The sequence below is a fragment of the Lepidochelys kempii genome, chromosome 2, assembly GCF_965140265.1.
Source record: "Lepidochelys kempii isolate rLepKem1 chromosome 2, rLepKem1.hap2, whole genome shotgun sequence".
Taxonomy (NCBI): Eukaryota; Metazoa; Chordata; order Testudines; family Cheloniidae; genus Lepidochelys; species Lepidochelys kempii.
In genome coordinates, this window is record NC_133257.1 from 2,475,028 (window position 1) to 2,494,941 (window position 19,914).

General features: G+C 56.3%; 1 protein-coding gene across 6 annotated transcripts in view; it reads left to right on the forward strand.

Annotated features, from left to right (window-relative positions):
• The window catches only part of LOC140906250 (casein kinase II subunit alpha-like), a 66,214-nt gene extending 47,138 nt beyond the window's left edge, over positions 1 to 19,076 (forward strand). For 4 of the 6 annotated variants that reach the window (XM_073329850.1, XM_073329854.1, XM_073329852.1 and 1 more), the window contains 8 exons: positions 1,434 to 1,493; positions 8,675 to 8,758; positions 11,526 to 11,636; positions 12,354 to 12,455; positions 14,721 to 14,821; positions 17,086 to 17,234; positions 18,176 to 18,265; positions 18,538 to 19,076. In XM_073329850.1, the coding sequence (XP_073185951.1) occupies positions 1,434 to 1,493; positions 8,675 to 8,758; positions 11,526 to 11,636; positions 12,354 to 12,455; positions 14,721 to 14,821; positions 17,086 to 17,234; positions 18,176 to 18,265; positions 18,538 to 18,653 (813 nt within the window). In that variant the 3' untranslated portion in view covers positions 18,654 to 19,076. The remainder of the gene's footprint in view (positions 1 to 1,433; positions 1,494 to 8,674; positions 8,759 to 11,525; positions 11,637 to 12,353; positions 12,456 to 14,720; positions 14,822 to 17,085; positions 17,235 to 18,175; positions 18,266 to 18,537) is intronic. The other 2 variants (XM_073329855.1, XM_073329856.1) reach the window with 2 other exon arrangements.
• The last annotated feature ends 838 nt before the right edge of the window (positions 19,077 to 19,914 follow it).

A 19,914-nucleotide genomic window follows, 5' to 3' on the forward strand; every position in this document is an offset into this window, starting at 1 on the left:
CCTGGGGTCGTGTAGTAATTTTTGTTGTCAGAAGGGGGTCATGGTGCAGGGCAGTTTGAGAAGTGATGTTCTCACTCCATCCTCAGTGCCAGGATCTAGTAGGACCAAGTTTTCCCTGTTCCTAGGCCTAGGACAGGAGCATCTTGGGCCATCTGCTCTACCTCCATTTCACGATCTGGGAGTAGTGGAGTGCGGATGAAGGCATCCATGGAATGTGAGGTTGACCAGTTTGTGGGTTCAGTTCCTCTTCTGTTGGTATTGATGAGGGGTCTCAAACATGTGGGCTGCATGTGGCCTGCAGAGTTATTTCCTGCGGCCCGCCATATGCGCAACTCTACTGGCAGCCAAGCTCCCCCCCAACCCAACCCCCTGAGTGCACCGCGTCCCCGCTCCTCTGCCTACTTCCCAGCATTTCCTGCAGCCAAACAGCTGTTTGGCATTGTTTAGGACTTTTCAGGAGGTGGGGAGGAGCGGGGACGCAGCACACTTGGGGAGGAGGCAGAGAAGAGGCGGGGCTGGGGCCGGGATTTGGGGAAGGGGTTGGAGTTGGGGCGGGGACTTTGGGGAAGGAGTTGGAAGAAGCGGGGCAGGGGCGGGGCCTCATGGACTAGACAAGCAGTCTGAGGTATGAAGTTCAGCATGTATGATTCTTTGCTGTGCGTAGTTGGGAAGAATGTTTGTTAAAAGTGGCAGTGTATTTTGTATGGATAGTTACTTTTAAAAGTTCCTGCCATTACAGCGATGTTGATAGACTGTTAGTGTGGATCATCATCAGTGTTACTGACCGCATAAGGAATAGTTACAGGTGTTTATATTTTATTAAAACCCCTCTTCGCATTACAGTTTTTAAAAAGTTAATACATTGACTTTTAATAGCACGCTATATTACTCTTCATTGTTTTCATTTTTGACTATACTTTTGTATCGTTGTATGAAAAGGTTTCAGTGATGAGGCCCTCAGGCCAATGTACTAGTCCTCATGTGGCCCTTGTGTTGATTTGAGTTTGAGATCCCTGGTATTGATCATTCCTGGTTGTAACAGTTGGGGCACGAAGCAGGCCCTGTGGGCTGTGCACTAGAGACCTACCAGGGTGAGGGTTACCATCTTAAGAGCCCAGAATGGCCTGAGTCCGGACCCAGTCCTTCGAGATTGCTTCTCTCCCTGGGCCCCATCCAGGAGCATTCCCAGTTGGTTGGCCAGGCCTGGAGTTTCAGGGCCTGAGGTCTGGGCATGAAAGTTCTCCTCTGTGTGTGCAATTCCTGCGGTTGTGCAGGGGGCTAGCGAGCCCCTGACTTGCTACGTGGTGTGCAGTGGTGCTGTCATGCCAATAGACGTGCATGTCACTGCCCCAGAGCTCTTACAGGAGACGACAAGATGCTGTGCACAAGCGTGGGGGCGTTTCAGTAACTGCTCTCCCATTCCTTGCTTGCAGCAATTGTATCAGACACTATCTGACTTCGACATTCGATTCTACATGTATGAAATCCTAAAGGTGAGTGCCCCGAGACAGAGGAACTCCTGCAGCAGGGCAGGGACCTCGCCTATCTTCCTGGAGACGCACCCTAACTTCCTAAGGTGATGGGGGGTGCTCTATATCGGAAGTGATCTGGGGTGAGGTGCTACGTCTCCTCCCTGTAGTCAGAATGCAAAGGCAGGGAACAGCAGCCACTTAGCTGGTGCCTGCTAGCCACACATGATGGCTTCTTGAGCAGCAACACAAGGCGCTCACAGGTAAATCCCAGCCCGGGCAGATAAAGCAGGCTGTAGAGTTTGTTGGTGAGTGGGACTATGTCTCAGGATGTGGAGGTCCCAAAGTCACTGACTCGTTGAGGTCCTGTGACCCTGAGAAGCCATCCATCCTCCTTCCCCGCTTCAGGCCCAGTATCAGGGTTGGTGTTAGATGCAAGCAGCCAGCATGGGGCTTTCTAAGCTGACTGGCCAGTGTGAAGGGGGGGTGTCAGCGCTTTATCTAGGTGTCACCTGGTCCCGCATTGCCGCCATTGACTGGCTGGAATCCCGTTGCGCAGCTCCTTGGTCACAGGAGGCCCCTGTGAAGGGATATCTGAATGCGTGGGCTTGAGAAGCAAGAGAGAAATGAAACCTAGGTCTCACCCTTGGCACTGGGCTGGGCCAGTGAGAGTCTGGGACTGAGAATTGAACCAGGGAGTTTTGCACGGTGCTGCAGAGCACTAACCCCTGGGCCAAAGGTGTCCCGGAGTGTGGGGGAGTCCAGGCCCTGCACCCCTCTTCCTGGGATTCACTGAGACTCTCAGCCAGCCAGTAAAACAGAAGGTTTATTGGACAACAGGAACACAGTCCAAAACAGAGCTTGTGGGTATACCCTGGACCCCTCAGTCAAGTCCTTCTGGGGGAGCAGGGAGCTTAGACCCCAGCCCTGGGGTTCCCTGTGTTCCTCCACCCAGCCCCAAACTGAAACTAAACCCCCCCAGCAGGCTCCCTTCTGCAGCCTGTCTTCACATTCCTGGGCAGAGGTGTTACCTCCCCCTCCCCCTCCCGGCTCAGGTGACAGGCTCTCAGGTCTCCCATCCCCAGGGCACATTCCCAGGTCAACACTCCCCCCTCTCTGCTGCGTCACATCGTCACATCTCTCCCCCCTTTGAGACTGAACTGAGCGGGGTCACGCTGACCAGTGACCTAGGGAAGTTCGGGGCCCCCTCTCCGGGACAGTGCATCCGCTATCAGGTTGGCACTTCCCTTCACGTGGACCACGTCCATGTCGTAATCCTGCAGGAGCAGGCTCCATCTCAGGAGCTTGGCGTTGGCTCCTTACATCTGGTGCAGCCAGGTCAGGGGAGAGTGGTCGGTGTAGACGGTGAAGTGTCGCCCGAAGAGATAGGGCTCTAGTTTCTTGAGGGCCCACACCATGGCCAGGCACTCCTTCTCGATGGCTGCGTAGTGTTGCTCCCGGGGTAGCAACTTCTTGCTCAGGTACACGATGGGGTGTCTCTCCCCCTTTTCATCCTCCTGCATTAACACCTCCCCCAGTCCCGTGTCTGAGGCGTTGGTGAACACCACAAAGGGCTTGTCAAAGTCTGGGTTTGCCAGAACTGGGCCACTGACCAGAGCCTCCTTCAGCGCCCGGAAAGCCTCCTGGCACTGCTCGGTCCAGACCACCTTGTCTGGCTTCCCCTTCTTGCATAGCTCAGTGATGGGGGTGGCTATGGCGCTAAAGTGGGGCACAAATCTTCAGTAGTATCCTGCCGTCCCAATAAAGGCTTGGACCTGCTTTTTGGTGTGGGGAGCGGGCCAGTCTCTGATCACCTCCACCTTGGCTGGTTCCGGCTTTAGGCGGCCGCTCCCCACCCAATGGCCCAGGTAAGATACTTCAGCTATCCCCACCTTGCACTTCTCCGCTTTTACAGTCAGCCCAGCCCCCTGGAGTCGGTCCAGCACTTGTCTAACCTGGGACACGTGGTCCTCCCAGGTCTGGCTAAAGACACAGATGTCATCAATATACGCAACGGCAAAACTCTCCATCCCCCTCAGTAGCTGGTCCACTAGGCGCTGGAAGGTGGCCGGCGCTCCCTTGAGGCCGAAAGGCAGGGTCAGGAACTCCTAGAGCCCCAGAGGGGTGATAAAGGCCGATTTCAGCCGGGCATCTGCATCCAGCGGCACTTGCCAGTAGCCCTTTGTAAGGTCCATGGTGGTAAGGTACCAAGCTCCCCCCAGCTTGTCTAGGAGCTCGTCCAGCCTGGGCATGGGGTAGGCATCAGATACAGTGATGGCATTGAGCTTCCGATAGTCCACACAGAACCAGACTGACCCATCTTTTTTGGGGACCAGCACCACCGGCGAGGCCCAAGGGCTGGGTGATGTCTGGATCACCCCCAAAGCCAGCATGTCCTGGACCTCTCTTTCCAGGTCCTGAGCAGTTTTCCCTGTGACTCGGAAGGGGGAGCATCTTATCGGCGGGTGCGACCCTGTCAGCACCCGGTGGACAGTCAGATTAGTGCGTCCAGGCTGGTTGGAAAACAGCTGTCGGTAGGGATGCAGCACCCCCCTGACCTCAGCTTGCTGGGCAGGGGTTAGCTGATCCGAGAGGGGAATTGTTTCCAGGGGGGCACCAGCTCTGGTCCCAGGGAATAGATCTACTAAAGGGTCATCTCCCTGCTCCTCCCAATGTCCACACACAGCCAACACCACAGTCCCCCTGGCATAATATGGCTTCATCATATTCACATGGTACACCCGGCGGTGGTGCGCTCGGTTCGACAGCTCCACCACATAGTTTACCTCATTGAGCTGCTTGACGACCTTGAAAGGGCCCTCCCAGGCGGCCTGTAGTTTGTTCTTTGTCACGGGGATGAGAACCATCACCTGATCCCCGGTGGCGTAGGCAGGGTCCCACGCCATGCGGTCATACCAGACCTTCTGCTTCCTCTGGGCTCTGGCCAGATTCTCCCTGGCCAGGCCCATGAGTTCAGCCAGTCTCTCTCGGAAGATCAGGACATACTCCACCACTGACTCTCCATCGGGAGTGGCCTTCCCCTCCCACTCGTCTCTCATCAGGTCCAGGGGGCCCCTCACCCTCCTTCCATATAACAGTTCGAAAGGCGAAAATCCAGTAGATTCCTGGGGTACCTCCCTGTACACGAACAGCAGGTGAGGTAAGTACTTGTCCCAGTCCTGCGGGTGCTGGTTCATAAAGGTTTTCAGCATCATCTTTAGCGTCCCATTGAACCTCTCCACCAGCCCATTGGTCTGGGGGTGATACGCTGAGGCCCAGTCGTGCCGGACCCCACATTTCTCCCACAAGCACCGGAGCAGGGCCGACATGAAGTTGGAGCCTTGGTCTGTCAAGACTTTCTTAGGGAACCCCACTCGGCTGAAAATGGTCAGGAGCGCATCGGCCACGGTGTCTGCTTCAATGGAAGCTAAGGGCACTGCCTCAGGGTAGCGGGTGGCAAAATCTACCACCACCAGAATGTATTTCTTCCCCGACGGGGTCGTCCTGCTGAGAGGCCCCACGATGTCCATGGCCACCTTCTGGAAAGGCTCCTCTATGATGGGGAAAGGTCTCAAAGCCGCTTTCCCCTTGTCCCGGGCCTTCCCCACCCTCTGACAGGGGTCACAGGATCGGCAATACTGCCAGACCGTGGTAAAGACCCCGGGCCAGTAAAAGTTCTGTAGCAACCTCTGCCGGGTGCGCCGGATTCCCTGGTGCCCTGCGAGGGGGATGTCATGGGCCAGGGACAGGAGCTTGCGGCGATACTTCTGGGGGACCACCAGCTGCCTCCTGATCCCACAGGACTCTACTTCCCTTGTGGGAGCCCATTCTCGGTACAGGAACCCCTTCTCCCACAGGAACCTCTCCTGGCAGCCTCTCCTCATGGTCCGTACCACCCTGAGGTCGGCCAGGTCCCTGAGCTTCCGCAAAGAGGGATCTTTCCTCAACTCGGCCTGGAACTCAGCGGCTGGGGAAGGGATGGGGCCCGGTTCCCCCTCAGTGGCCAGTTCTGAGGCCTCAGCTTCTCTGAGCCGTGCCCCTCGGCGCTCCCTCCCGACCAGGGAAGGGTCCTGCACCTCCGGTGTGGTACCCTCCCCAAGGTCAGGGTGCAGTGCCCCTCGCCAGCTCTGGCTACGGGTCACAACCAGGGCAGTCTGGGGGTTGCTTGGCCAGTCCTCTAGGTCTCCCCCCATCAAAACTTCAGTGGGCAAATGGTGGTGTACCCCCACATCCTTGGGGCCCTCGGCCCCCCATTTCAGGTGTACCCTTGCCACGGGCACCTTAAATGGGGTCCTGCCCACCCCTGTCAGGGTCAGGTAGGTGTTGGGCACCACCCAATCTGGGGCCACCACCTCGGGCCGGGCCAGCGTCACCTCTGCGCCCGTATCCCAGTATCCATTGACCTTCCTCCCATCCACCTCCAGGGGAACAAGGCACTCTCTCCGGAGGGACAGCCCCGCGCCCACCCTGTAAACCGAGCACCCTGAGTCCAGAGCCTCCAGCCCTCTGGCGGAGCTGGCCTGGGGTACTCTTCCCTCCGGAGCAGGTGGTAAACTGGCAGCCCCCCTTGCCTGAGCCATCTGCCCCTCGTCCAGCTGGGTCCCTACCCAGTTAACCCTGGGTAGGTTGGGTCTTCTCAGTTTGTCCCTGAGCCCGGGGCACTGGGTCCGTACGTGGCCTCTCTGGCCACAGTGATAGCAGCTCAGGTCACGTTGGTCCCCTCGAGCGGGTCGGAGGGGCCCGATGCCATGCGTTCCCCTTTGGAGGGGGTTCTCCCTATTTCCCCACTGGGAGGCCCCATGGTGACTCTCTCTCTGCATCGGGGGGGGGGGGGCCTGTCCTTTTGGGACTCCTCCCGGCTACCCCCTGACCGACTGTTCACAAACTCGTCGGCCAGCTGCCCTGCGTGCTGGGGGTTCTCGAGCTTTTTGTCCACCAACCACAGCCTCAGGTCGGATGGGCACTGATCATACAGTTGCTCCAGTACGATTAGGTCAAGCAGGTCCTCTTTAGCTTGGGCCCCAGCTGTCCACTTGCGGGCATATCCCTGCATCCGGTTGACCAGTTGTAGGTAGGTGACCTCAGGCGTTTTACACTGACTCTGGAACCTTCTCCGGTACATCTCGGGGGTCAGCCCAAACTCATGGAGCAGGGCCTGTTTGAACAGTTCATAGTTCCCTGCCTCCGGCCCTGTCATCCGGCTGTACACCTCCACGGCCTTGGGGTCCAGTAAGGGGGTGAGGAACTGGAGCCTGTCTGCAGGATCAACCCTGTGCATCTCACAGGCATTCTCAAAGGCCGTCAGGAAGCTATCTATGTCCTCCCCCTCCTTCCGCTGGGCCAGGAAGCACTTATCAAAGCTCCTTGCAGTCTTGGGTCCCCCCGCACTCACCGCAGCCGGGACCCCACTGCTCCTCAGCCTGGCCAGCTCCAGTTCATGCTGTCTTTGTTTCTCCTTCTCCTGACGCTCCCTCTCCTTCTCCTGACGCTCCCTCTCCTTCTCCTTCTCCTCATGTTTACATTGTTTCTCCTCATGTTGACGTTGTTTTTCATGATCCTCCAGCTCCCTCATTTTCATCTCCCTCTCCCATTCCAGCCGCATCCGCTCCAGGGATGGGGAGCTCCGCCGGGAGGATCCCCTGCTGGCTGCTGGGGTCAGGGTGCCCTCGGTATTTGCTGGGCTTCCCCCAACCCCTCCCCCAGGCATAGGTAGGAAGGGTCTCAGGAGGTCCTGGACAGCAGTCTGACCCCTCCCAGCCTGGTCAGGCCGCAGGGCCCATGCTGCGTCCACCGGGCGGCTTCCCTCAGGGACAGGGATCGGGTCATCCAAGTGATCCCTCTCCTCCAACTGGGCAATCAGCTGTTCCTTGGTGGACCTCCCGATGCGCAGCCCCCTCTGCCTGCACAGCTCCACCAGGTCGCTCTTAAGGCGTTTAGCGTACATCTCCCTGCCGTTTCCAAGGAGAACCCCTCGTGTGCCAGTCCTTCTTGAGGTCACCACCTCTTTGCCAGGGTCGAGCTGCAGACTCCTCCGCCCCTGGGACTGCTCGCTGTGATCCCCCGGGGGACCCTGTTACTGCAAAAGTCCTTCTCTCTGGTCACACACTCCCAGGGGTTAACCGCCCCCTGAAACCGTCTCTCTCTGACTCTTCAGCATGCCCGGTCCCCGTCATTCCCCCTTCGTTTTACTGTTCCCCAGTCACTTACTGCAGGAAGTGCCGTTCACGGGGTGCAGTGCATCCCACTGCTGCTACCAGTTGTCCCGGAGTGTGGGGGAGTCCAGGCCCTGCACCCCTCTTCCTGGGATTCACTGAGACTCTCAGCCAGCCAGTAAAACAGAAGGTTTATTGGACATCAGGAACACAGTCCAAAACAGAGCTTGTGGGTACACCATGGACCCCTCAGTCAAGTCCTTCTGGGGGAGCAGGGAGCTTAGACCCCAGCCCTGGGGTTCCCTGTGTTCCTCCACCCAGCCCCAAACTGAAACTAAACCCCCCCAGCAGGCTCCCTTCTGCAGCCTGTCTTCACATTCCTGGGCAGAGGTGTTACCTCCCCGTCCCCCTCCTGGCTCAGGTGACAGGCTCTCAGGTCTCCCATCCCCAGGGCACATTCCCAGGTCAACACTCTCCCCTCCCTGCTGGGTCACATCGTCACAAAGGGTCAGCTTGGGAACCCGAGATCAGGGCTGGGGTGGAACTGGCAACAGTGCAGCAGGGGCAGCCAAAGTGCAGACCACTTTATAGTCTTTAATGCCATCTGTGGCGACTGGGATGTTTCATAGAGCATCCTGGCAGAGCCCACCTCTGAGTGACTTCGATAACAAAGGACTGTTGTTTTCTTCCTGCAGGAATGCAGAGAGGATGGTTGTGTTTTGGAAGCAAGAGATGGGAGTGTATTGGTTGGGTGATCAATCCTATGGGCTTATCTGGGGCAGTAAAAGGGCTTACTCCTGAACAGAGCCCAGAGACTGTGTGGAGCTCAGATCTCGGGGTTCATGTCAGTGAAACGGTGATGGCTCTTCCTGCTGCCTGGGTGTTCAGCCCATGAAGTTCCTGAGGTTGCATGGCTAATTCCCAGCACAGCCCGTGAATCTCTCCCTGCTGCCAAACCTTAAACTTGGTATCTCTGTGCACTTACTGTGTCTAGGTATGCAGAGGGATTTGCTAGTCAGTGACGTGACACCTCCTCTGTTGTTGTGTTCCCAGGCACTGGATTACTGTCACAGTATGGGGGTCATGCATCGAGATGTCAAGCCACACAATGTCATGATAGACCATGAGCACAGAAAGGTAAGATGGGGCCTGCCACAGGCTGGCTTGACTGCTGGCCCACAAAAATCCCGCAGTTGAACTGTACCTTTCTTTCCCTAGCCTCTGCGCTAGGGTGGGTGAGCGAGACGCTGCTGAGCAGCACCGGATAGCTCAGTTGTGTGTGTTTGATGTAGTGTGATGAGGAAAGAAGCGGCTGCTGATCTGACCTTTCTAGGCCCACCCACGGTATCTGATGCAGCAGTGAGCAGAGACCATTAGCTTTGTCTTCCAAACTCGGCTTCCAAGTCCCAGTAAAGAAACCTCCTGAAAATAGCAGAGCAAACAGTCCTCCTCTTGCACACTCGTGTGCATATTTGCTCGTGCTTCTGCTTTGTGCTCCCTCAGGCTCATTTACTCACCTTGCCTATCCTGATCATAAACTTAGCGGCAGTTTGCTCAGCTGTGGTTTTCATACCGTTGCTTCCCTTGGAGGAGGCGGTTGAGTTCGTGCTGCTCTGAGACACCACCCCCTTGGAGCTAATGTGCTCACAGCCCTGTCCCGGTGCTATGTTCCAGTCTCTCGCCGTGTTTTACATCAGGCTCCCACTTCCTATAGTGAGGGACATGGCAGCAGTGGGAAAACGGGGGCTGGTGGTATGCAGGCAGCGAGTGGGTTTGAGTGGAGTCTTGCCTGGGTGGAGACTGACCAGCCCTTGATGTAGCTAGTCTCCAGCAGGCTCCAGCCTGGGGTGATGAATGTGCAGCTGTGCCGCAACACCCCTGTTTGTCTGGGGATACAGGTGCCCATAAAAACGACACCTGTATCTAGTAAACTTTGTTTTATTTGCCACCTGTTTGTGAGTAACTTGGGCTTGTAAATGTAACTTTAGATTGCTTCCAGAGCCTTTGTAGTGAGCTGCCATCTGGGACCTTGGAAAAAACCCTGGACTTCAAAGGGAAGTTGCTCAGAGAGCCGTGCTGGTCATTCTCGAGTGGTGTGTGTCAAGGGCAAAACCACCTATTGCCAGCAAACTCCTGTGATCATTAGCAGGGAAAGAATGTTCTCTCTCTACCCGACCTCTCAGGGACCGTGCTTTTCCACTTCCTTCTGCTGGGGAGGTGAGGCCACCTGCTCCGGGTCACTTTGTTACTGGTCAGCTTCCCTTCAGTTTATCCATAGCACCTTCCCAGCTCTGCCTCTGACTTACTGCAGGGCTTTGGGCAAGTTATTTCCCCACTGGGGCTGATATTGACTTATTTCAAGGGGCTGTTTGTGAAGCTTGTTAGGAATTTGTTCACATTTAGAAAGTGCTTTGAGATCCTCAGATGTGTTTTGTTAATTCAGATGGAATAAATAGGCCCAAAGAGTCAAAGGTGTAACATGACCCTGAAACTGTCCAACTCTAAACAGTGTTAAACAAGGTTTGGGGTTTGGTATGCAGAGAGCTGCCTGCTTAGTCCCGTGGCAAATACCCCACTGATGTGCTTTTTAACCTTTCATGAAGGATACAGAAAAAAAGGAAAACCATTTGAAGCATTTGAAATGTCAGGTGTTAGGTAAAGCTTTCATTTTAATAATATCCCTTGTTCCCTTTCCCTTTAGCTGGACAGAGATTTTTTAGAAGGAAAATGCCCCTGGTCTGACAGCCTCTTAGCTGGTGTTAAGATCGTAATGACTGTTCTTTTGGGGAAGAGAGAAGTCAGTAGAGATGGGCTGGAGCTGCTGCTGCTAAAGTCCAATTCCATTTCGTGAAAGATAAATGAAGACAAACACACACGCAAGGGGAATGAAAAGAGCAGTAAAGATAGCAAATGCAGCTTCTGTCTCTGATGTTGACTCTGACTTGCAACCTCGTGGCTGGAAAACACAAGCACAGCATACGGTTTGATCAGCTGCTCCGAGACTTGACAAACTTTGTAGCAGCATCGGGCTGTTCAGGGCATTGCATTTAGCTGCCCTTCTGGTCACAAAATATTCAGTCTTGTCTGACTAGGTTAGACTCTTATTAGACAGAAGGCAAAAGGAGAGGGCTAGGAAAGAGAAGAAATAAGGCAGGGAAGGAAAAGGACATGTCGGGGTAGAGGGGGAGATGAAGTGTTCAGGATTTAGCGAGAGTCTGTGGAGGTGGTGATGTCATCAGTTTCCCTGTGGCCTGGCCTGGCCTGGTCAGGACATCTCTCTGGGTTAGGATGAAGGCGAGTGGGGTCCCAGTAGCCTGTGGGGGCAGCAGCCATGATGGTAAAGCTTCGTTTTCCCCTCCTCTCGTCTTGCAGTCAGCGTCACAGAGGTCAGCTTTTCCCCAAAAAGTCTCCTTTTGAGGACCCCAAAAGGGAGAAATGGGTGGAAAACCCCACTCCACCCTTCCCCTCCCTTCCCCTCCTTATTTTGTTCACCAATTAGGCCTAATTTCTGACATTCCAATTTTGTTCACTGATTTCGGGTCCCACCCTTCTCCTGGTTACCAGGCATGATCTTAACACAGTCCTTGAGTTATATCCAGGGGCCCTTTTTGTTTGTGCTAATTCAGTTTTTGTCTCCATTTGCGCCTTTTCCCATCAGCATTTGTGGTTCTAAGTTACTGTGACTCTTCATAAACTTTCTCACAGGTTTGACAGGTATACTCACAAGTCGGGTACATTTGTAGGCCCAATTATCACAGCAGATGAAAAAGCAAAGTTTCTGGTTTTCTGCTGCAGTTCCGGAGTCTCCCTGGCCTTGGGATCCCGCTGGGGAAGGGCAGAGTGCTGGGTATACAGGATGCTCAAGGCCTGGCCCGGTAATGGCGTTGTCTCTTTCCCACTACAGCTGCGACTGATAGACTGGGGGCTGGCTGAGTTCTATCATCCTGGGCAGGAGTACAATGTTCGCGTGGCCTCGAGGTATTTCAAGGGACCGGAGCTCTTGGTAGACTACCAGGTACGTTAAGAAGCCCAGCAGGTGAACAGTGCCGGCTGCTGGCCGTGTCAGTCCTTGCAGTGATTGTGCACCCTTTGTACAGCACAGGGCTCCTGTTCCTCTGAGTCTCCTTGTGGGGAGTGGACACACACACTTGCAGAAGGTGGGGCTGCAGAGGGTCCAGTGCAGCTGTTCTGTCCCCCCGGACACACCATGCAGGGCTGAGCGCTGGCTGGGCAGCTTCCCCCTAGGAAGGGGTGTTGCAGGTTAAGAGATTGGGGCTGATTCTCAGAGAGAAGAGAGACTGTGGCACCAAACTGGAATCTGTCCAAGGGGTGAAAGGGCTACCATGAATGGAGGGGAGGGGACCTGGCCAGGATGAGGCCATGCTGAGCGGGTGAGTGAGTGGGGAAGGCAAGTGAAGCAATGAATATAAACGAGTGCAACACCGCCGGGTGGGCTCCTCTGGGAGGAGAAAGGAAGGTGGTAGAAGAGAGAACATGAAATGCAGGTGAAACCCAGGCCTGTGAAGAAGAGACTGAGCTCCCTGGGCTAATGGCATCTTGGAACTGGAGCTGTCAGCCAAGCTGACAGCCCCTGTCCTCTGCCAGAGGCTGATCTCCTTGGGGTTTGTGGTGCTGCAGGGCGGGGCATGATCGCTCTCTGGAGCCGGGGTAGCTGGCTGGGAGTGCCTGGAGCTGCTGCTGCCTCCCACCTCTCTCCCCTTGGCTTTTCCAGATGTATGACTACAGCTTGGACATGTGGAGTTTGGGCTGCATGTTGGCCAGTATGATCTTCCGGAAGGAGCCCTTCTTCCACGGCCATGATAACTATGACCAGGTGAGCTGAGGGTGTCAGGGCGCAGGAGCCCACACAGTCCCTCCTTTCCCCTCTAGCTGTCTTTCTGTACAAACCAGGTGGGACTCTGTGGATGAGAGAGGGGCCTAAAGAAATGCTTCAGTGCTCTGTTCTCTAAAATATCTGCTCCAGCAGCCCTGCACTTGCAAGCAACCCTAGAGCAGACCCGCTGCCATACAGACCAGCCACCAGTTCTCCGGAGCAATCCGAGGACAGCAGACCGGCCCTCCAGAGAACCAGGGCAATAACCACCTGCCCAAGCAGCCCTACAGTATCCACCCAGTGCGTGCAGCCTCGTGTGTGCAAGTCGCCCGAGGATAACTAGGGGATGCACCCAGTGCTTCGTTTGTAATGAAGCGGGGGCCAGGGCTCAAGCAATTGTTTTATTTTCATACATGAAGCCACAAGCCCAGTGGTGCCGGGGCTCAGAGGTGCCAGGGCTCAGCCCTGGCACAAATTAAGCCCTGGTTACACCCTTTGTTGCTTCGGTGGGCTGAGCTCCTTGCACGTAGCAGGGGCTTGTTGAATCCCTCCATCCCCCCCATAAGCTCCCTGTGTACCACCCTCCCATACCCCGTGTATTTCAGTGACTCCCTCCAGCCCAGCCCCTCCCCTCCAGCATGCCAGGGGCCGTGTGTGTACCCACTTCTCCCACCACTGTAGTTTCTCTTGGGAGATGAACGTGTTGACACACTGAACGACTTTGTCGGAAGGATGGGCGAGGCTGAGGTGGGAGTGTTAACGGCAGCCATCGCCTGGCTCTTTGAGCGATAGACAACTGCCAAGGTGCTCGAGACTGTGGCTCTGTTAAACAGGTGGCAGAGGCTCTGTGTCCCCCCCATCTTCCCCCACGCCGCTCGAGCTGTGCCCGTTGAAGCCGAGAGCGCTCCCTGAAATGGCCTGGAGAAGGCATTCAGAAGTTACTGCTCTCGCTGAACAGGCGGAGAGGCGCCGTCCGGTTGAGCGAAGGGCCGGGCAGTCTTGGCTGACAAACCCCAGTGTCAAGTCTAAACGGCAAACTTGCACTGGTGGAGCTGCCCGCGGTAGCCTGTCTGGCGAAGATGCGCTAAGCCGGCGGGAGGCAGCTCTCCACCAGCTCGGCTCCACCTCGGTAGCTGTGTTGATGGGAGACGCTCTGCCGCCCGCAGCGCTGTGTATGGGGGGCTAGGTCGGTGTAACCGCGTCGCTCGGGGGGTGGATTTTTCACACCCCTCAGTGATGTAGTTACCCCCAGGTAAGTGTGTGGCGTACTCCTGGCCTTGGTGTATCCTGGCACGGCTGTGATATAACCCCTGCCCTGGCACCAGAGCTGTGCTGCCAACCCACCAGCTGTGCCGACAAGGGCAGCCCTGGCGACAGATGAGAGTGGCTGTCGGCATAGCTAGCGCTGCTCCGGGGGGTGGGGTTCCTACGCCGGCTGGAAGTCTCTTCCTGTCGGTGTCCAGGCTGGGGGGCTCTTCTGGCATCAGCTCTGTAGTGTAGACATAGCTGAAATCATAGTGCCCTTTCAAACCTTGCTGTCAGCCAGGCCCTGGGACCTCCCCTGCACCCCGTACCTTGTATCCCTTGACTTGTCTCAGCTGGCCGGTCACCTCTGCTGTCAGCAGCAGCTGAGCAGAGACCCCTCACTGCTCTCTGCAGATACCCCGCAGGTCCAGGTTCCTTCGTGGGCCCTCAGGAAGCCTACGCTGGGCTCCCCTCTCCTCTGAGTGAGGGGGAGCAGCAGTAAACATGGGTGTGCTGGCATTAGTGATGCTAATGGTCCGTCTCTGTTGAATGCTGACCGAAGGCCTTGTAACCCACCCTCTTAACCTCTGAAAGCAGGAGCCTGGTGTATGGCACCTCACTGGGGTGCCTTAAATCTGCCATTAGTGGGCAGCCCCCAGAGGAATGTTGGGAAGGGTGGGGTGATCCCTACAGATGTGCTCTGTTTCCAAGGCAGAGCAGCCCCCCCCCCCCCCCCCGCACCGTGTGCATTGTCTCTGTGTTGGCCCTGCAGTGCTTAGCACGGAGGTTCCCAGGGTCAGGCAGTCAAGTGGTGCAAGGCCAGCCTGCAGGGATGGGAGGTCTGGACTGCAGATAGGCCTCGCTTTCTGTCTCTGTGCTCTGCCGCTGGGTCGCAGATGCTGGGCTTGGTATGCAAAATCATGTACTGCCCAGATGTGGCCCGGTGACCCTGGCTGCACGGGTTGGATTTGCATACAGGCCGTTGGATTTAGTGGTTCTTCTTTCTCTCCCCTCCCACAGCTTGTGCGGATCGCGAAAGTGCTGGGAACGGAGGATCTGTACGACTACATTGACAAGTACAACATCGAGCTGGATCCCCGTTTTAATGACATCCTAGGCAGGTGGGTGCCCAGGGCCGCGGGGGCTGGCTGCAGTGCCATGGTAGCTGGAGTTCCTGTCTCCTGCTCTCCTTCCCTCCCTGAATCTCCCTAAGGATTTCCCGACCCAGCTGTGCCCCAGTGCAGGTAACTCGCAGTCTCACTGTACTGGCCATGCTTGACCCCAGGGGCCTTTTCTCCAGCAGGTGAGGCGAGGCAAGGCGAGCTTTACACTGGCCTCTTAATCTGTGGCCTTTAGCTATTGCTGCAGGGAGTGATGATGATTAAAGTGAAGATTTAGTCACAGGTATTTTTAGTAAAAGTCATGGACGGGTCACGGGCAGTAAACAAAAATTCACGGCCCACGACCTGTCCATGACTTGTACTATATGCCCCTGACTGAATCTTGGGGAGAGGTGTTCCAGGGCAGCGAGCAGCCCGGGGCCACCGCTGGTGCTCGATGGTGGGGGTGGGGTGGGGTGGGGGGTGCATGGCCTGGGACCGCAGCTGGTGGCATGCCGCTGGTGCTCAGGAGTGGGGGGTGGCACGGTGGCCTGAGATTGCCCCAGCAGCAGTCAGTGCAGCTGGCCCAGGGACTGCCCGGGCAGCCCTGGAGTCAGTCGCACTGGCTGCTGCAGAAGTCACGGAAGTCCTGGAAAGTCACTGAATCCATGACAGACTCGCAGCCTTAGTGGTGATGTCCCACCCTGTGTCAAGATCCAAAAAGATAAACTGAGGCTGGCTTCCCCCACAAATATAGGGGGGGTGCAGGAAGGGGTAAGGGTGACTCAGTGGGGGACTCTTCCCTCTGAGTGTGTACCATCCCCCAGTGTGGTGCTGGGGTGCCGGCTGTTTTCTCGGGAGACGTAAAAGTGAGGCCCTGGGGTTTGGATTTCATTGGTAAACTTTCATTACGTTAGACAAAGCTGAAACATTGTCTAGGACAAATACAGGGAATCTCCCTATCCACGCGACTTAGAGACATCTCTCAGAGAGAAGGCAGGTCAGATACATGGGGGGCGGGAGAGGCTATAATCGGTGTATCTAATACCCTGCAGTTTGGAAGCTCCATTCCCATGATTCCAGGTGGCTGTTGCAGCAGGGTTCACAGAAGAACTCGTTTAGTAATAAAACCGAGACACTAAAGCTCTCAGGACACAGAGATGATGGGGTAGCCCTTGTGCCTGGCCAAATTCTGACTCAGGGCAGCATCTGTGTTCAGGGGAGTTAAGGGATTTGTGTGGCCTGAGTTCTGGGTTCTCTCTAGCCCCTCAGATGAGACCTCAGCTCCCTGCGGAAATGAAGCTGAGATAACCACATCCCTGCACCTCCAGAACAGTTTCCTGCCCCCTGGTGGCTGACTGTGTAGAGCCACCCGGAGGGAGAACAGAAGCAGGAGTTGATGACCAAAAGTGTGTGCTCTTTGGGATTAAGCAGAGCAGTAAGGCTGGCTGGTTCCTCCATCTCGGGGAGTTAGGGTTTCTGACTGGGTGCTGCGCTGAAGGTGGTGTCTCAGCTGCGGGGAAAGCAGAGTATTGCACAGTTCACGGGGGTGTCACCATGCTGGGGAGGGTGCAAGCCGTATGGGTCGGGCCCTACAAAATCCCGGTCCATTTTGGTCAATTTCATGGTCATAGAATTTTTAAAATCATAAATGTTATGATTTCAGTTGTTTAAATCTGAAATTCCAGGGTGTTGTAATTGTAGGGGTCCTGACCCAAAAAGGAGTGTGGGGGGGTGTTGCAAAGTTATTGTGGGGCGGGAGGAGGGGGGTTGCCATACTGCTACCCTTCTGCACTGCAGCGGCTGCTGGCCGGGAGCCCAGCTCTGAAGGCAGAGCCGCCATCAGCAGCAGCGCAGAAGGGAGGGTGGCCTGGTCTGGTGCGGCTGCTGGCGGGGCGCTGCCTTCAGAGCTGGGTGCCCGGCCAGCAGCCGCCGCCCTTCAGCCCCCCAGCACTGAAGGCAGGGTGGCAATACCCCAACCCCCCCTAAAATAACCTTGGGCCCCCCCTCGTAACTCCCTTTTGGGTCAGGACCCCCAGCGCTGGTCTCCCCCGTGAAATCTTTATAGAATAGGGTAAAAGCACACACAAGAGCAGATTTCACGGTCTGTGACATGTTTTTCATGACTGTGAATTTGGTAGGGCCCTGTGTATGGGGCTGCAGAGAGCCTGGGGTGCGTTGCAGCCCTGCTGGGATGGCTGGGGCGTGCGTTAGTGTGGGGGGAGCTCCAGGGGCATGGGCTAGGGTGCAGCAGCAGGGTTCCAGGCTGTCTGTCTCCCTTGCAGACATTCCCGCAAGCGGTGGGAACGCTTCGTGCACAGTGAGAACCAGCACCTCGTGAGCACAGAGGCACTCGACTTCCTGGACAAGCTCCTGCGCTACGACCACCAGACGCGGCTCACTGCCCGGGAGGCCATGGAGCACCCGTACTTCTGTGCGTAGGAGAAATGCCAGCACTGCCTTCTCTCCTCCCGCCGTTCTGTCCTGGCTGCCTCCCTTCCCTCTCCCAGCCCTCGGATCTCAGTCCTTGCCCCACCCTCGAGCTGTGCACTGCCGGGGCCTCCCCGGTCTCCTGGGCAAGTGTCACTGTGGCCACAGCGTGGCCAGCGCCTTCCCGTGTGCGGGCAGCAGCCTCCTTGGTGCCACCTGCTTGGCAGCCCACTCCGCCCTGGTCCTGCTCGACTGCTGAGCAGCGTCTCTTGGCCCCTCTGGCAGCCCCCATGGTTCAGTTCTTGATCCTCTGCCCTTCTCTCTTCCTGCTCAGCCATCTTCACTCTCCTTTCTCCCCACCCCCTGCTCGAGCGTTGCCCGTTTCTACCCAGGCACCACGCCCATAAAACAACCATTATCCATCGGTATCGGGTGAAGCAAATTGCCTTAGACATGCTGCTCCCTGTGTCAGGAGCTGGACTCCCTCCCCTTTGCTGACACTGCTGTGTTGTCAGTGTCCGATGGAAAAGATAAACTCCCCAGGGCAGGGCGTGAGTCACCTCCTGTCTCGTGCCCCAGGCACGCTACTGCTGTAGGAATGAGTCTGTCCTGTTCTCTTTCGTGGCTGCTGATATCCAGCGTTCCTGGGGGCACCCGACAAAGTGAGTGTGTGGTCCCCGTCTCATGGAAGGGCTGCTCTTACGGGAGTGGAGCATCCCAGATTTCCTACTTGCCTCCCCCACCTTGGGTGTAGCTTCACCTTTGTATCCTGGGTGTGGCTTCTCTCCTGTCTGTGGCCACCTGCCAGCATCCCCCATTGGCCTGCTGTGTGGCCAGGCTATCCAGGACAGTGAGGGAGACCCTCCGAAAGCACCCAGCTCTCTCCATGGGTTTGGAGTCTCTTGTGAGCGTGGATGCTCGTCTCATTCACCCTTTCCCTTGCAGATCCCATAGCGAAAGATCCAGCCAGGATGGGCCCCTCAGCTGGACTGTCAGCCAGTAACACACCTGTCAGCTCCTCCAGTATGTTGGCAGGTAGGGTCCTGTGTTCTGGAGCCCTGTGGTACTCGAATGAAAGGCTCTGAGGAGGAGTGACTCCGGTCAGGGAAGATGGGAAGGACTGCCTTTCCTACACCACCCACCTGACTGCCTCTCCAGGGAGCTGGATTGGCATTCTGGGGGACCTTGCCTTTGCTCTAGAGTGGGGTAGGGAGGGCCATGAGGAGCAGCCTCTGGCCTGTTCCCTCCCTGCCATTGTTCCTTTGCTGTCTTTGCTGGCCTGACTCTCTGCCCTCTCCCTGGCACAGGTCTTACCTCAATGTCTGCATCCCAGCCCATTGGCAGCTTGGCCGCATCGCCCATCATCTCCTCTCCAAATGCTCTGGGGTCGCCAGTTCCTGCTGCAGCTGGAGTGCAGCCCTGAACTCAGTTCTCAGCCTCTGGCTTCGAGCCCCACCAAGGCTGTGCTTGCCTCGTACGCTCCTGCCCTATTCCTCCAAGCGCTGACCCGCTCTGCCACCTGCGAGCCGCAGCTTTCCAGAGGGCAGGAACCGGGGGGGCTCTCTGGAATTTTATTCGTATTTCTGTTGAGTATGAAAAAAGAGCAAAACCATAGGTTCCTTTTTCCCTCTGTGCGGTAACGATATCAAACTCTCTGGCTATGGCCAAAGGCTGATCTTGTTGTCTGTCGGGGTAAAGAGTTAGCTGCATTCTTCTCATGAGGATCATGGTTAGTGATGCAACTACAATGTAGAAATTTAAAATGGATAATAAAATTTATTTTCTATGTCCCTAACAGGACAGCATGGCCAGTGGCTTGGTCTGGGGCCAGGGACTTGAGCAAAAACCTCTGTGTGGCTTGGTGTATCCTGGGCAGGGAGTGTGTCTTGGGCGGTGACCACTAGGAAGGGTTGAGCATAGTCATGCTTCTTCTGGGAGAACTCGGATTTTAAGGCCAGAAGAGGGACTGTTCTGATCACCTAGTCTGGCCTCCTGCATAGAACAGGCCTGAGCAACACCCTGGTGGTTCCTGCATCCAGCCCTGTAACTTGTAGCTGATCCTGTGCCAGTGTGGCTCCCACTCTTGGGAACCTTCCAGCTGGTAGGGCCCATGAGGACTGGGCACACACCTGCCCCCACATTGTTAGACATCTGACCCCCAACTATCCTTCATTCCCTCTGTTGTCATAGGCAGTGAGCTGGAATCCCCTGGCGTGTCCCCTCGCTCACTCACCTCCATCGGAACGTACCGATTGGTTAGTATTTATCTGCTTTCTAGGCTGTGCCAAGGGAGCTGAGCGCGTAGTGTTCGCACTGGGCATCGTCCCATTTGTCCCTCTTCCCTTGCGGGGTCCCAGAGCTCGGGCTCCAGCCCCAGCCCAAACATCTGCAGAGCAGTTTTACAGCCTGAGCCCTGGCCAGCTGTGTCCCGATGGCTGTGCCTCCTCAGAATCCAAGGCCGGGAGGAAGCACCGGTCCAGGGACCAGGCAGCAGTCGCTTCCAGCTGGTGTCCCAATGCCGTGCTGCAGCACTGATAGGGCCTTGCTGCTTTTTGGCTTTGGAATCTGAAACACCTGCTCTGGCAAACTCATTGGTTGAACAGCTAGAGGGGAGCTGTTGCTATAAAGTGAAGCCTTCTTCAACCCCGTGTCTTCTCAGGGAACCTTCCCCTGCGAGCTGTTCC